This window comes from Manis pentadactyla, chromosome 18, assembly GCF_030020395.1.
Source record: "Manis pentadactyla isolate mManPen7 chromosome 18, mManPen7.hap1, whole genome shotgun sequence".
NCBI classification, from domain to species: Eukaryota; Metazoa; Chordata; class Mammalia; order Pholidota; family Manidae; genus Manis; species Manis pentadactyla.
The window spans coordinates 31,786,554-31,802,419 of record NC_080036.1 but is presented as its reverse complement, the minus strand read 5'-3'; the positions used below and the strand labels follow the sequence as shown (position 1 = coordinate 31,802,419).

General features: G+C 38.5%; 1 protein-coding gene across 2 annotated transcripts in view; it reads right to left on the bottom strand.

The window, feature by feature from the left end:
• Positions 1–15,866, bottom strand: part of IREB2 (iron responsive element binding protein 2) — a 54,365-nt gene that overhangs the window by 32,245 nt on the left and 6,254 nt on the right. For both annotated transcript variants that reach the window (XM_057494848.1, XM_057494847.1), the window contains exons 3-5: positions 4,951–5,116; positions 2,045–2,182; positions 950–1,165 (exon numbers count right to left, since the gene is read on the bottom strand). In XM_057494848.1, the coding sequence (XP_057350831.1) occupies positions 950–1,165; positions 2,045–2,182; positions 4,951–5,116 (520 nt within the window). The remainder of the gene's footprint in view (positions 1–949; positions 1,166–2,044; positions 2,183–4,950; positions 5,117–15,866) is intronic.

Below are 15,866 nucleotides of genomic sequence, written 5' to 3'. Positions count from 1 at the left end.
GAACCAGTGAATTCTTAGAACACTGAATTCTTAAAAAGGAAGAGCACATGAGGTCACTATGATCTGAGGTTTTATCAAAATATTAAGTACCAAATTTTAGAACTACAAAGAACTTAAAAGACCAGGGACAAATGAATAATGTATTATTTGGCACTCTGGATGAAATGTATGTGCATATTATTCTTGGCTATTCTAAATCTTACATGTGTCAAGTTTCTTTAAACTTGAAAATACACAATGCATATTTTACTAAATTAAAAAGACTTCTGATAGTCTATTAGCAATGGGACAAATAACATACCTCTCTTAAAAATAAGAGTAAGACTTTGGAAACTTTATAGCATATAAAAATTTAAGTCATACAACTTTTTCTTAAAAAATTACCTACAAGGAAATTTAACCAACTCCTAAGAATGGGATTCTTTTCTGGGTAGATTTACTACCCTCCATGGTACCATATAGGCAACCACTTGTCTAAAGGGCGCATTATTTGTAACATATGATAATATTCTTAACATAAGAGTTCTTCACACAATATGAAAAATAAGAAATGTCCTGGTAGGGGAAAAAAGCTAAAAATATAAATAGGAAATTCACAAAAGAAATATGAATGTGTAATAAGCATGTGAATGGTACAGATTCATTAAAAAATTCACAGTTTAAGATGAGGTCTCATTTTCTTGCCTACATTAGTCACAGACGTTAAATATATTTACAGAAGAATCTTAAGGTTTTCTCCCTACAGAACAGACATAGGTAACGGCATTTAGAGACTACCACTTTAATTAACATTGTTTCTCTCGGTGATATAGGAAATACATGTAGTGTGTAACCCAGCAAAGCAGTATGAAGGCAAAGTAACAGGGATCAGGAGGGGAAGGAGAATAAACACCACCCTTAACTGAAAAATAACCTGACACTGAGGAGTATTTTAGAAATAGTATCATACTCAGGCACTGGTTGCAGATGAAAAGGACACAGAATGGGTGTATTCTCAATCTGCGAAGATTTTCCTGAGTTTCGGCCGAGTTCTGCAGAGTCACATGCTCCTCGGCAGGTAGTATGGCCTCTGCATGGAAGCTTCTTAGGCTGCACTTTAAGTGGAGAGAGCTTTCCTGCTTTCTGCAGGTCACCACCTCCAGGATTTGGAGCATTCTGTATTGCACTATCATTCCAAAAAAAGCAAACAAAATAAAACCATTTATAAGTGACAGAAAATTGGCTCTTCAAAATACTCACACTAACAATGCTATCTGCAGTAAGTGATGTTGCTCAAAGGTTAACATATAATTTAACTCAGGTTTCAAAAGCAAACAAAAACAGGTTATTTAAATTTATGGAGATGAAAATATGAGTTTAAGCACCCAATAAAATCATTTTCATATACTTCCATGACAACTTAAGTAACTTTTAGGAAGTACCAAAAAACTTTTCTTTTTCCATCTAACTCAAGAAGCTCAGTGCCAGTTCAGAGGACAAAAGCTATCACGGGCTGTTATACATCACAGTCTTATTCCACAACCCCAGAGAATGGGAACAAAAGCTGATGCATGACAACAGAATCTTGTCTTCTCTAGTCTGGCCTGGTCAAAGGGACCTTTTAAATACAAGAATTTACTTCAGTGGAAGGAAATGAAGCTTTTATTAACTCTGTGTTTTCAATCACCAGTTAATGAAAGACATCCATGGTTCACATCTTTAGATTCTCTCTGTAAGGGAAGTAGGTTAAAAAACAAAGAAGTAAATGAAGAGTGAAGTCAGACATTCACTCCAGAAAGAAAGTTTCTAGGCTTATACATTCCCATCAAAAAATGGCAGCAGAGAAATACACCAACATGAAAAGAAATTGTGAGTAAAAAAAGATTCACCAATACATAAACTTTTCACCACTTTCTCTTTCTATATAGCAGTCAATAATAAATGCAGCATACTATACTGTGGCATAAATTCTCTCTACTCCCTTTCCTTTATACCATACCCTTCTAGTGAGCTGCTTGTCACTTGACTTGCATGACTGTCTTTATAAATATCTGTAGTAAAGTACCATTTACTGAAGTCAATTTGTAAAGAGTGGTCAACCGTGAGATCTGTCGGACAGGCAGGGTGGACTTTCTCGGGGTCCCCTCCAAGGGCCTTCACTGCCTCCCTCACAGCAGCAAAATCCACCATTGCCGGTATTCCACTACAAAATAAACAGCAACCAAAGTATAATTCTAATTGTTGTTCTACATATGCTCAAATTATTAACATGCACTTACTCATTTTTATATTTTAAGTGTACCCCTCTTTAGTTTGCATTCATGCTTGATAATGTACTTACTACCCAGATTTAGATGAATCCTGGCTTGATGAGAATTTTAGCATTAAATACTATCCAAGAACTTGATTGCTCAGGGGTCAATGTGCCAAAAGTAACACAAAAGATGACTTTAAGAGGCTTAAGAAAATTTCAAGAGAATTGCTATGGACTTCTTTCTCTGCCTTAAATTTTATGACATCCCCTTATTGTCTATCCCCATACACAAAAGTAAACTCAAAATGGATCAAAGAGCTGAATGTAAGTCATGAAACCATAAAACTATTAGAAGATAACATAGGCAAAAATCTCCTGAATATAAACATGAGCAACTTTTTTTCTGAATGCATCTCCTAGAGCAAGGGAAACAAAAGCAAAAATGAACACATGGGACTACATCAAACTTAAAAGCTTCTGTACAGCAAAGTACACCATCAACAGAACAAAAAGGCATCCTACAGTACTGGGAGAATATATTTGTAAACGACATATTCGACCAGGGGTTATCATCCAAAATATATAAAGAACTCACATGCCTCAACACCCAAAAAGCAAATAACCGGATTAAAAAATGGGCAGAGGATATGAAGAGACACTTCTCCAAAGAAGAAATTCAGACGGCCAACAGGCACATGAAAAGTTGCCCCACATCGCTAATTATCAGTGAAATGCAAATAAAAACCACAATGAGATACCATCTCACACCAGTTAGGATGGCCAGTATCAAAAGGACTGAGAACAAATGCTGAGGATGTGGAGAAAGGGGAACCCTCCTACACTGCTGATGGGAATGTAAGCTACTTCAACCATTGTGGAAAGCAGTATGGAGGTTCCTCAAAAAACTAAGAATAGAAATACCATTTGACTCAGGAATTCCAATCCTACAAATTAACCCAAAGAATATAATTTCTCAGATTCAAAAAGACATATGCATCCCTACGTTTATTGCAGCACTATTTACAATAGCTAAGATATGTAAGCAACCTAAGTGTCCATCAGTAGATGAATGGATAAAGAAGATGTGGTACATATACACAATGGAATACTACTCAGCCATAAGAAACAAATTCTACCATTTGCAACAACATGGATGGAGTTGGAGGATATTATGCTCAGTGAAATAAGTCAGGTGGAGAAAGATAAGTACCAAATGATTTCCCTCATTTGTGGAGTATAACAACGAAACAAAACCTGAAGGAACAAAACAGCAACAGACTCACAGACTCCAAGAAGGAACTAGTGGTTACCAAAGGGGAGGGGTGGGAGAGGGCAGGTGGGGAGGGAGGGAGGGGATTCAGGGGTATTATGATTGGCACACATGGTGTGGGTGGGATCAGGGGGAAGACATATAGCACAGAGAAGGCAAATAGTGACTCTGTGACATCTTACTACTACACTGATGGGCAGTGACAGCAATGGGGTTTGGGGAGGACACAAAAACAGGGGTGAACATAGTAACCACATTGTTTTTTCATGTGAAACCTTCACAAGAGTGTATATCAATAATACCTTTAAAAAAAGTTTGAAGAAATTAAAAAAAAATTTTATGACATCCCCTTCTCCCTTTTCCTGAGCTCCAGCCCTTCCCCTCCCAGTGCCTTCTTGCTACTCCAAAGCTATCCACTCAACTGTGTGTCTCCAGCCAACTATACAAGAAGCATTTACCAAGTACTATCAATGTGCTAGACACCAATGGCACAAGGCCCTTAGTTCATGCTCTCAAGGAATTTGTAAGGAAGATAAAGGAGTGACTACAAAATAGTAATACACGTACTTTAAAGCAGCCTATACAGGGTGCACAGAGCAGAGGCACATAGACCAGATTTGGGTGGGTGGATGAAGGGAATTTTCTTACTGTTTGGCTAATTCCTACACCTCCTTCAAATCTTAGCTAAAGGTTTACTCATCTTTAAATAATCCCTGGACAACCAGGTCAGGCAGCATTTCAGGCTACGGTGAAGACTTTGAATTTTATCCTAAGTGTAATGGAAGCCAGTGGACACATGGGGGAACAGTATGACCTCGATTAACATTTTTTTAACAAAGTCACATCATATACTGTGAAAAGCCAAGACTATAAATATAAATGACAAGTGTGGAAGCAGGGATACCAGTTAAGAGACTATTACAGTTGTAGTCCAGGTAAGAGAAAATGGGGCTAAAACCAGGATGACGAGGCCAGAGGGGACATGGTAAGAAGTATCTGGACTCAGGATACACTTCAAAGGTAGAGCCAGCAGTTCATGCTGATAGCCTGGACTGTGTATGAAGGAAAGAGAGGAGTCAAAGTCAACTCCTAGATTTCTGCCCTAAGCAAATGGGAGACTATAGTGCCATCTATTACAATGCACAAGTCTTGGAAAGGAATAGGTGAAGCAGGCTAGGCAATCCAGTTCTGGATAGGGTAAGTTTGAGAAAACTATTAGCTAGGTAGATATGACAAGCAGGCAGTTAAGCAAAAGCAGTCTGAATAAATAGTACAAGAAACAAGTGTCTAATTTTTAATGAATTGCTTCTGTCTAGGAAAGGCAATTTGTTAAAATTATAAAGTAATCTTCAAAATTACAAAAACAACACAGCCAACCATCAGGGCATCTGAATTTTAGAAAAGGAACAGTGAATATTCATCCATGAAAAATAAACCTCTCACTCACGTAAAATCTTGAAGAAGAACACGGGCAGGGAAAAAGGGCACTTCAACGTTGTTTTGTTTGGTCTTCCAGTCTAAAATGTTCATAACATCTTCCTTTTTCATTAAAAAGCCATCACAATTTCGCACAGCAGCTTCCAACAGGACCCGTATTGAGTAAGGCAGAACATCTGATTCAGGAGAAAATATTATCATTAATAAGGAACAGTCATAATCACATATTGTAAAAATACAAGAGCAAAAAGTTTAGATAAAGACATGGATGCACAGTTTTCTCAACCAAAAAAAAATTGTGTAGTAAACATGGAATAGAACACCCCCCATTGAAGTTAACAGGCCATCTATAAATTCAACTTTCCTGTATGTAAGCTAAGGCCCCGAAGAGATAAAACCTTCACACCAGCACTGCCCTGACTTAGGCATGAGTCTTCATTCAGAAAAGACACAAAAAAATTAAAATGCACAGAATATTAGAATGAAGTCCAGTGATGAACATCCCTATCATGGCAAAAAATAAACTGTATAAAAGTCTGTAATAAATGTAAAAGATTTCCATCAAAAATGGATAAAGTTTAAAAGTAAGTCAGCGTGGTTAGGTGAGTAAAATCAATTTCATGAACTGTCCTTCACTCGATTACTAGTTTAAGAATACAATAAAGAAATACATTTTAAAGTTTTAAAACTTTTAACCTTAGAAAATTCTCACACAAGTTTTGCCACATAGAAGTATTTCCTCAAGAATTAAAAGGGAAGTTTGAATCAGTCAGTTAAAGGACCGGTTAAATAAATCACAAAGCCCACACAATGGATTACTGTGCAGCTATTTAAAGGAATAGATTTTTACATGCTGATAAGGAGTTATCTACAGGACATATCATTAAGAGAAAAAGTAGACAAGAAAATGTTTATAGTATACCACCTTTTCATAAGAAAGGGAAAAAATAAGTATGTATAAGAATAACTATGTATTAAATATGAAATTTAAAGATTATATATTCAAAATATGTACATATATATACTGAATACATACTTTTTCCCCCAGAAATAACAATGAGAGGATAAACTGGAAAATACAGTATATATTCCACACACAATTTTGGCTGTATCTCCCTAGCAGAATATATATATGCACAAAAAGATCCACAAAGAAAAACTACATTCATTTGTTAGTACTTATATTGACAGTAAGAAACTGTCATACATATAATAAGAAAGCAGAAAGTACTTTTGTTACAATGATTGTGAACCAAGATTTTCAAGAATAATGATATAGAGGTATAAACTCAGAGGGGCAATGTAAAAAAAAAAAGCCAAACAATTTCAACTGGAATCATAGGTACAAACTCATGATTCATTTTCTTTTTCTAAGAAGTATGTATTTCCTAGTTCTCCTTCAGTGAACATGCCTAAAACAATCTAAGGGTAATGAACCCCTAAGAACTCACTCAATTCAGCTTGCTGTTTCTAGTCCCCATTAAAAAAATAAAATTCAATTAAAAAAAAAAGAATCCCTTGGAGAAACGGCCAGTTCCATGTTTGGGAAAGGGTATGTAAAAAATGAGCCTGGAACATCAGGTGTCAGAAAACAAAGAAGTTGTCACAGATTAATGGGTACTCTAATGAAACAATATGAGCATCAAAATGAGTAATAACTGTAATTCACTGAAGTATATCAAATACATAAATAGCCTTTAGTTCATAATGACTCCTTTAAAAACCCTTCATTGATCACCAGTGGAAGCTGCTAGAGTAACTCATTACCCTGAAAACTGACAAGGGAAAATCAATTATTAATCTTGTCTTTGCTGATTTCACCCAACCAAACAGTTAAGAAGAGAAAGTCCTCTTTATAGAAGAATTACAGCTAACAAAGGTAGAAGAAGAAAAATTCATGTGTAACACCTAATGAAATAATGGATCTAGACGATAACCACAGAGTGGACGGATGTTAAGATCATGAAGAGAAATATATATGGAGAACTTGTAATGCATGGATCAAGCTTTTAACTACAACTAATCAGAATCACTGAAAATGGGAGGGTATGGACATTACTCGCCTCCTGATGAAACAGAAAATACAAGCACCAACTACAAAATGTTCTTGCAAAAATGAATACACAAACCTGAATCTAATCAAACACCTAGCTCTAACTTCATTAGTTAACAGGAAATAGGGGAAGAGTACAACACTAAAATGAAAACATGAAAAAGCCATCAGCCAAATCTAGAATGTGGTACAGAGTAAAAGACCTGGTTTCTTCAACAAAAAAATAGTATGAAGAAAGATTACAAGAGCCTTGAGAGGCATAAATAACAACCAAATGGTTATATGTGCACCTGATTTAGATATTGTGTGAACAAACCAATAGTAGAAATGTTTTTGAGAAAACCAGAGAAATCCCAATATGGACTGGGTTTTAGATCACATTAAGGAATTGCTGTTAATTTTGTGAGGTAGAATAAAAGCACTGAGATTTGTTTTAAGTCCTTTCAGATATCAAAGACATATACTGAAGTATATTTACAGGTAAAAAAAAAAAAATGGTGGAGTCCCTAAAACAAAAGACTGGCAAAATGATGGTGACTGACTGACAAATGGCAAACACATGGTGAGGCTGTTACACTATTCTCTCCCAGCTTTTATGGCTGGAAATTTTCACACAAATTAAAGATTAATGAAGTTGTAAGCAAAGAGGATAAAGGACTATATGATCAAAAATACTAGATTCAAAGCCTGTATTTGCTACTATAAGTATGACCTTTGGAACGTGACTCAGGTTGATGCATTTTCTCATTTAAAATGGGAGTGAGAGCTACCTAACAACAGAGATGTCACGATTATCTTACCTCATCATCTAGTTTATGTAAAACCTTCATACTATAACAAATAGTAGATACTGAACAAATATTAGTTTCCAACCTTATCTCAATCAGAACGATAATGAAGTCCCCAAAACCAAGAGGAATTAAGAGGTGGGAAATTTTCTAAATATAACTTTTGGAAATAAGAAGGAAAATATCACAAAAGGAAATACACAAAATTAGCTTTGTATCTGGTTAATTTTTCTTGTAAATCCATCTTATGAATATTTTTTGTTTAAAGTTTCTTCATGGCACTTCATCACATATTCTAGTAAATAGGGTAAAATAAACACGAACAATTATCCCTACTACTTCCTGAAACCCACTAAAATAATAGTAAAGAAATAAAAGTTAGAGACCCATAATATCAGAGACAGGGAAAAGCGAGGCTAAGAAAACTGCAGAACTGAGCATGGATGACTGGCAGTGGACTGAGCAGAACAGAGAAGGCCAAACTGAATGTCCACACAGAGAACAGGCAATCAGAGGCCACTACTAGGAACTGGGATGGACTGGGATTTCTTCAGCAGAGCATGAGAAGACAGAAGCAATGAAATAATGCCTTCTAAATTACTTTCCAACCTACAGATTTTTCACAGGCCATCGCAGTTAATCCTGCAAGGTCTCAAAACCTTACTTCCCAGGCACTCTTTCTTAGGAAGCTATTGGAGGACAGGGTATGTTCTGTGCAGCAATAACGTAAATGGAGAACATAAAATCATGAAATCTAGGAGAATCTCTAACACAGGAAACAGCAGGGGCTCTTGGAACCCAGCACAGCATACTCAGTCTCAAGGACAGCAGAAGATGGAGTCCAGGTGGGATGCTGCCAAGAGAACGGAAACTAAGTAGCAGATTTTTACCTGATTGTGCTGGGAGTTTACTTCTGTTGAAGAGTTTGGAGATGACTTATTGATAAGGACACAGAAAACAAAGCAAACGAAAAGAGATGGTCATTAATTCCAGGAAAAAACACAAGGAAAGGAGATGCAAACAGCATTTGCTTCATGGACTTGCAGAAAATATTTACAGCCATAATAATATAAACACTCAATCCTGATTTAATCGAACGGGACATAGTGGGACATACGGGACATAGTGGGACAGCAGACATGCCAAAATCTCATGTGCCACAGTAGAAAGTTGGTAATCTAAAAGTGAAAAATCAAGAAACAGATATACATGCAAGGCTACTTTAATGTGAAGGAAGTGAGCACAAGAAATAGTCCAGAGAATTAAAAATAGCATTCTCTGCAAAGCAGAAATTCAGGGTAGGGCAGAGGGCTACTGTTTTGGTTATATCTTAGTGGTCTTACTGGTTTTTGACTCTATCATTTGAAAATTAAATATTACAAAGCAATTATAAAATGAGGTGCTGTCAGAAAAATGATGAATCACTAATGTTAACAGGACATTTTGTCATTAAGCACTAAGTTGCACATTTGTATAAATTCATAACTAATAGAGGTTACTGCAAGGAAGATGCAAATAAATAAATACCCTCCCCTCAAAAAAAAGCAATTTATTTCTTCTCTCTGTGGTAGCCGACCTGAGGTGACACCAGCAGTCCTCGCCTCTTGGCATCCATGCTCTCCTGTCATCCACACCGATGCTCGGCCGTCTGTGTGACCCATAGAGAATGGCAGAGACGAGTGTATGATGTCTAAGGCTCCACTACACAAGTATTTCAGCACGGCCTTCCTCTCTGGGGTCACTCTGGGTAGCCAGCAGCCTGTATGAGGACCATCAAGCAGTGCTGAGGGAGGCTCCCATGGAAAAGAACTGAGACCTTGGTGTCAACGTTGGGCATCACCTGGTCAGCCACGTGAACCTTAGCAGACCCTCCAGCCACAGGCCTTCAGATGACGCAGCCCCAACTAACTAATGCCTGGCTATAACCTCACGAGAGACCATGAGTCACAACTATTGAACTAAGCTGTTCTCCAATTTCTGACCAACAAAAGCTACGTACCATAAATGTTCACTCTTACTTCTGGCCACAAAGCTTTCCGTTTGTTATGCAGTAATAAACTCCTCTTCTTCAATTTTTCTAATAACATCTAGTTATTTAGGACCTGTAAGGCATGTAGATACTCCTGACAGGAGTAGATTATTACCTACTTTATCTCACCTAATCCGTAAAGTAGATCTACAGGCAGATATTCCAGATGCCTAATGTCAGAGAGTAAGCTGGCAGGATGGAAAAGGGACACCACTGTTCCAGTCTGCTTTTCAGCCTTGTGAACTCCCTTACCCCTACTTTGGAACAGGTACAAAGTTCACAAAGGACCTCAGTCCTTCTCTTCTCCCCTATTCTTCATGATCCAACTATACCATCTCAAAAGTTCCCTAAACTCCCAAACCTCTCTGACAGCCACTCTCACCCCAAGGACTTTACTTTCCGCCTTACCCGTCAGCACCCTCTTGCTCAGCACTTTCCTTTACTTAATGCATTTTTCAATTCTATGTGATTAAATCTCTCATTTCCCCAAATCCCACACTTAACTGGCCCTTTGTTCTTCTATCCTATCTGTCCAACAAAATGCCAGCCTATTTCTTTTTCAGTTGAACTTCTTACCACTTTCCTAAGAACTGTTGTCTCTTTTTAAAAAATAACTTTACTGAGGCACATCTTGCATATCATAAAATCTACCCTTTCCAAGTATACAATTCAGTGACTTTTTTAGTACATTTACCAAGTTGTACAATCAGCACCTGGAATCACTTTTAGAACATTTCCCTCACTCATTAGATCCCTCATTTGCATTGACCACTATTCCCTGCCCTGTCCTCTCCGACCTCAGGAAACCACTAATCTACCCTGTATCTCTATAGCTTTGTCTTTTCTGGACATTTCATAAAAATGGAATCATACATTAAAGTCTCTGAGCATGTGTCTGAGGTTTATTTGTTGTAGCATGTATCTATACTTAATTTGTTTACTGCTGAATCTATTGTATTACATTATATATACTAAATTTTGACAATCCACTCACCCATTGAAGGACATCTAGGTTGCTTCCAATTTTCAGCTATTATGAATAATGCTGCTAAGATCATTCATTTGCAAACCTTTGTATGGATAAATGTTTTTATTTCTTTTGGGTAGATTCTTAAGAATGGAACTGCTGGCATTATGGTAAATTTATGTTTAATGGTTTAAGAAACTGCCAAAATATTTCCCAAAGTGGCTGCACCATTTCACATTCCCACCAGTGAAGTCTGAGGGTCTCTTTTCTTCATTTCTTCACTTCCTCCTCCACATTTGTTACTGCCTGTTTTTTATATAATACCCATCTAGTGGGTGTGAAACTGTTCATTTTAATGGTGGTGATATGTCAAGGAAAAAGGGGAAGAAAATTCCCTAAAACATCAACCAGAGAAACTAGGATCAAGAGAAATGCACGATTACCACCTCTATACTCACCAGGAACTCCTACTTTGTTCTCTCATCGGTTGTTTTCCCATACTCCACAATTAATTCACACCTTCATCTAATCTCCTTAAAAATCTAGTGTCTATTTACCTCCTAGAGAACCTGGCCCCTCTTCCTAATAGTTCCTACTTCCACAACCTCCTGCTATATTCATAAACACAGCTGCCTCTGGATTCGTCCTTTCCCCAGTTAAGGCAGCTGAGGACCTCCTCCTCCTAAGTGCCAGCTTCTCCATAGGAACTCTGCATCCCATCCCCACTGATAGACATTTTAGGAACCACGAGTCATCAATCATCTTCTCTCTTCTGCCATCTCCCCTCCAACTGGATTCTTCCCATCAGCATTTCACAGCCTCTAGCCCTGGGCTCTCCTCTCCCTCTCCTTATACACTACTCGCATGCACAGCTTCCAAGTACTGCTTCCTTCAAATTCTCAACCAAGTTTTTTTCAAAAGTCACCTATATTCCCAATGTCCATTTTTCTACATGTCCATTCACTCTTTAGCACACATCAATTTGATTTCTCTCCTTCAAACAGCAATGAAACAGCTCTAGCTAAAGTTCCAATGTCCTCTCAGCAATATCCAATGGGGCTAGCCACTTCCTCCATCTTGAAACAGTCTTTTTATACTGGTTTTCACGACACCACCCTCCAGTTTTCTTTCTACAAGGTTGTTGGAAGAGATTTTCCATGTCTCCCATCTCACATTTCTATATGACTTGCAAGTAAAGACAATGACTGCCTTTGTTCTAGATTATTTTTTAAACAATGTTCATACATTGAATAGCTTTGGAAAATAAAGAGAGGGTCTCCTCCTAGAGCCAAGGGCAGGCATGCTTACTGCCCATTATAAAAGACTTGGGCTCCCTAAGTCAGAGTCCTTTTCTGTAACACAGCCAGTCTGTGCAGGTCTTACCTGGTCCTCTTCAACCTCACCCTATACAAAATGGGGCTTGGGAAACCAAGACAAAGTCAGGTAATAAGGAGGCTGCTTTGCTATAGGTAATAAAATATCCATGTCTCTGATTCAAGAGACTCCTGTCTTCTGCTGGGACCTCACAGACACTCTGTTAGGCTAACTTGTTAACTTGCAAGGAAAGTACAACTTTAGGTCCTCTCCAGTTCTTAACACTTTCCAGCAGCCCTATTTCCTGGCTCACCTCTACTCCTTTGCCTGCTCTTTAAATGTACAAGTTTCTCAGACTTCATATCTAGGCTCACTTCTTTTCTCACTCCATACTATCTACCTTCAGGAGTTTTAATTACCTCTATGGCTTCAACTGTCTATCTATACACTAAAAATTCCAAAATATTGTTTTGCACTTCACGTGTGTCTTCTGAGCTCCAGAACCATCTGTCCAACTGCCTCATGAACACCTCTACTTAAACACTGTTATGTTCCCAAACTCACTAGGAAAACTGATTCCCCTCTGCCCCTGCCCCAGATCCCCACCTCCTCGGGTTTGCTAGCTCAGGATATAACACCACCATCCACCCATGCTTACGCCGAAAACATGTAGGCATCGCCCTTGACACCTTGCCTACTTCTTTCACCACTACCACTAAATCAGTCCAAGCCACCACTTTCTCTCTCTCTCTCACACAGATTCTCTACTTCATCTTTCCACCTCCACACCTGCCCCATTCCAGTGGCTTTCAAAGTGTGGTCCCTGGATTCCTGGGGGGCCCAGAAACTGTTTTAAGAATTATTCAAGGTCAACTAAGACATTACTTGCTGTTTTCACCATCCTGTCACATGCACTGATGGTTCAAAAGCAATGGAAAATAAAACTGCTGGTTCCTTGACAGGACTCAAGGCAGTGGCACCAAGCTGAACTTGTACTCATATTGTTCATTTTCACACAAAATACCAGTTTCACCTAGGAATGTCTTTCATGAAGGGAAAAAATGTTAATTTTATTAAATTTTAACTCCTGAGGTCAAGTTTTAATATTCTGCATGACAAAAATGCAAAGTACATACATGGTATTTCCGTTCAAAATCAAAGTACAATGGTTGGTTGAGGAAAACGCTTGTGTCATTGTTTGAACTACAAACTAACCTATCCTCTTTTCCCTAAGAACATTGTTTTCACTTGAAAGAACTTACAAACTATGGTTACTCAAAAGCAGGTATCTGGCAGACAATTTCTCAGAAATGAATGATGTTAACCAGTCTGTTTACTCTCTAGTCCTGCCAGTATCTGCTCATCACTCTCAATGAAGGGCTTTGAGAAGTAAGGCTGAGTCACTCAGATCTTCCAAGCGTGGACACTTCCTATCACACACAGCATATAAAAAATGCACATACTCACCTCTGCCATCACCACTGAAAGGCACCTGTTTCACACCACCAGCCGCCAGCCCCCCAGCACCTGCCCAGCCACTCCAGACCTGCGCCTGCCTGGCACACAAGCCAACTTCTCCGATACAGAGTGGGCTGGACCCCACCTTGTGCATAAGGTCTGAGGCCCTTCCCAGTCTGTCCTTCTTGAGCATTCTGCATCGGCCCTACTATACCATACCAAGTTTCCTTACATCTCAGTTAGTCAAATTACATCTGTACAAAAAGTTAGTACGGTCAATAATTATTTATATTAAATTTCCCTGTTCTACCCTGATGAGACTGAGACAGCTACAATACTAAAGCACTGCACTTTCATCTTTGCCATTTATGTCCCCGTTGCTAAACTGTGCTTTCTCTAGCACAAAGATGCTATCTTAGCCATCTTTCATTTGCCAGAAACATGTGAGTGCTCAATAAATTTTAGCTGATGAATTAAACAGGGCTGTTGGGAGATTCACACACCAAGTAGAAAACTGGACTAGGTTAATTCTGCCTCTTCTAGAATTTCTAGAATTCTATGAATCCAGAAAGCTAATCCTCTAAGGACAGGTAACCAAAAAGACATGTGGGAACCAGGACAAGCTGGTAACATACACTGAAAAAGTATGATAATGTGTGTTATCACACTTCTGGAATAAGCTGCTAACAACAGATATTCTTTTGCTCAATTATAAGATTCAACAGGCAGTTCAGGCTCTGAAAAAAGATGTTGAGGTCTGCTATGTCACATGGGAGGCAGCTGATGAAAGGCATGTCCAAGCTTCCAGGACTGCAGATCCTACATTCAAGACGAAATGGCTGCTAATAAGATTAGGCAACACAGCACACCTTTCAGGCCAGAAGTCACAAACTGCTGACCTACTGACATGTTTTGTTTGCTCTGCAGTTTTTTCACATTTTTTAATTTAACAGCTAACATTGAAAAACCAGAAATTATTCACATGGAATTCCAAATTTCTAGCTTCTTAATATACATATCAGAGAATTTCACAGCACTAACCTCACACTTCTGTTGGAAGTTGAGTAGCACCTACCCCTTTCTGTAGGGCCTGTACTCCCATTTGCCACAATTCCGACCAGGACCAGTCCACTTGTTTATGCTGCCTCTGTGTCTTTGTAAGCGTGAGCACGCAGCCCTCCGTGCAGCAGTTTGACAAGCATCACAGTCACAGATTTTTGTTGAAGTTTCTCCTCTACCACTTATCAGGTAATGGTACTTAGAAGCAGAACCTCAGCCAAGTGGGTAATAACAGAACTTATCTTACAGAAGAGATACAGTACATAATAAATAAACATTAGCACTTTCATTACTGCCATCATTAAGCTGGAAAACAATGGTATTAAGGAAGGAAAAGCACTGGTCTGAAATCAGAAGATATGAGTCTAAGATCCAACTTCCTCGCTTTAATGATACATTACCTTAGGCAAATTACCTAAATTTTTAGCCTCATTTTCCTCATCTGTATAAAACTACCTTTCCTACATACCGCAAAGCAATGCAGTAAGGACAAATAGGTAATGTAAGAAGGGTTTTGTTCTTTTGAAAAAGGGAAAATACCAGGTTTACACAATAGATGAAGAAATCATCCATAAAGGATATCAGTATTGACAACTGGCTACTAAGCAGGTTTTAGATAAACTGAGGAGGACAGAAAAATACACCAGACTGAAGGAAGGAAGAAACCTCAAACATTCCAGGCTTGCCTAAAGCCCCAAGGAGGGTAGCTCTGGAGTCCAGACTGAGAAAGAGGGCAGGGGAATGGGCAAGAACCTGCTAATTTAGCTATGAGGTAAACCTAAAAACCCTGTTCAAGGCCAGTAGCCTGGAAAAAATATCAAGAAACTGTTCTAGAAAGACCTGTAACCCTAGCAAATCTGTGACAGTATTAAGTCTGATTGGAGTCAAGGTTTTATTTCTGTCTCTGGTCAATACAGTAGCTCCCCCTTATCCTCAGGGGATACGTTCTAAGACCCCCCGGGTGCCCGAAAACGTGGATAGTACTGAACCCTATATATACTATGTTTTTTCCTAGTCCTACATGCTTACAATAAGGCTTAATGTATAAATTAGGCTCAGAACAGATTAACAATAAAATAGAGCAATTACAATAGACTATAATGGAAGTTACGTGAAAGTGGTCTTTCTCTTTCTCAAAATAGCTTATTGTTCTGTCCTCACCCTTCCTGTGATGTGAGATGATGAAACACCTACATGTTGAGATGGAGGGGAGGATGGGGCATATGATGTGGCACTGGGCTGCCTCTGACCCTCTGCT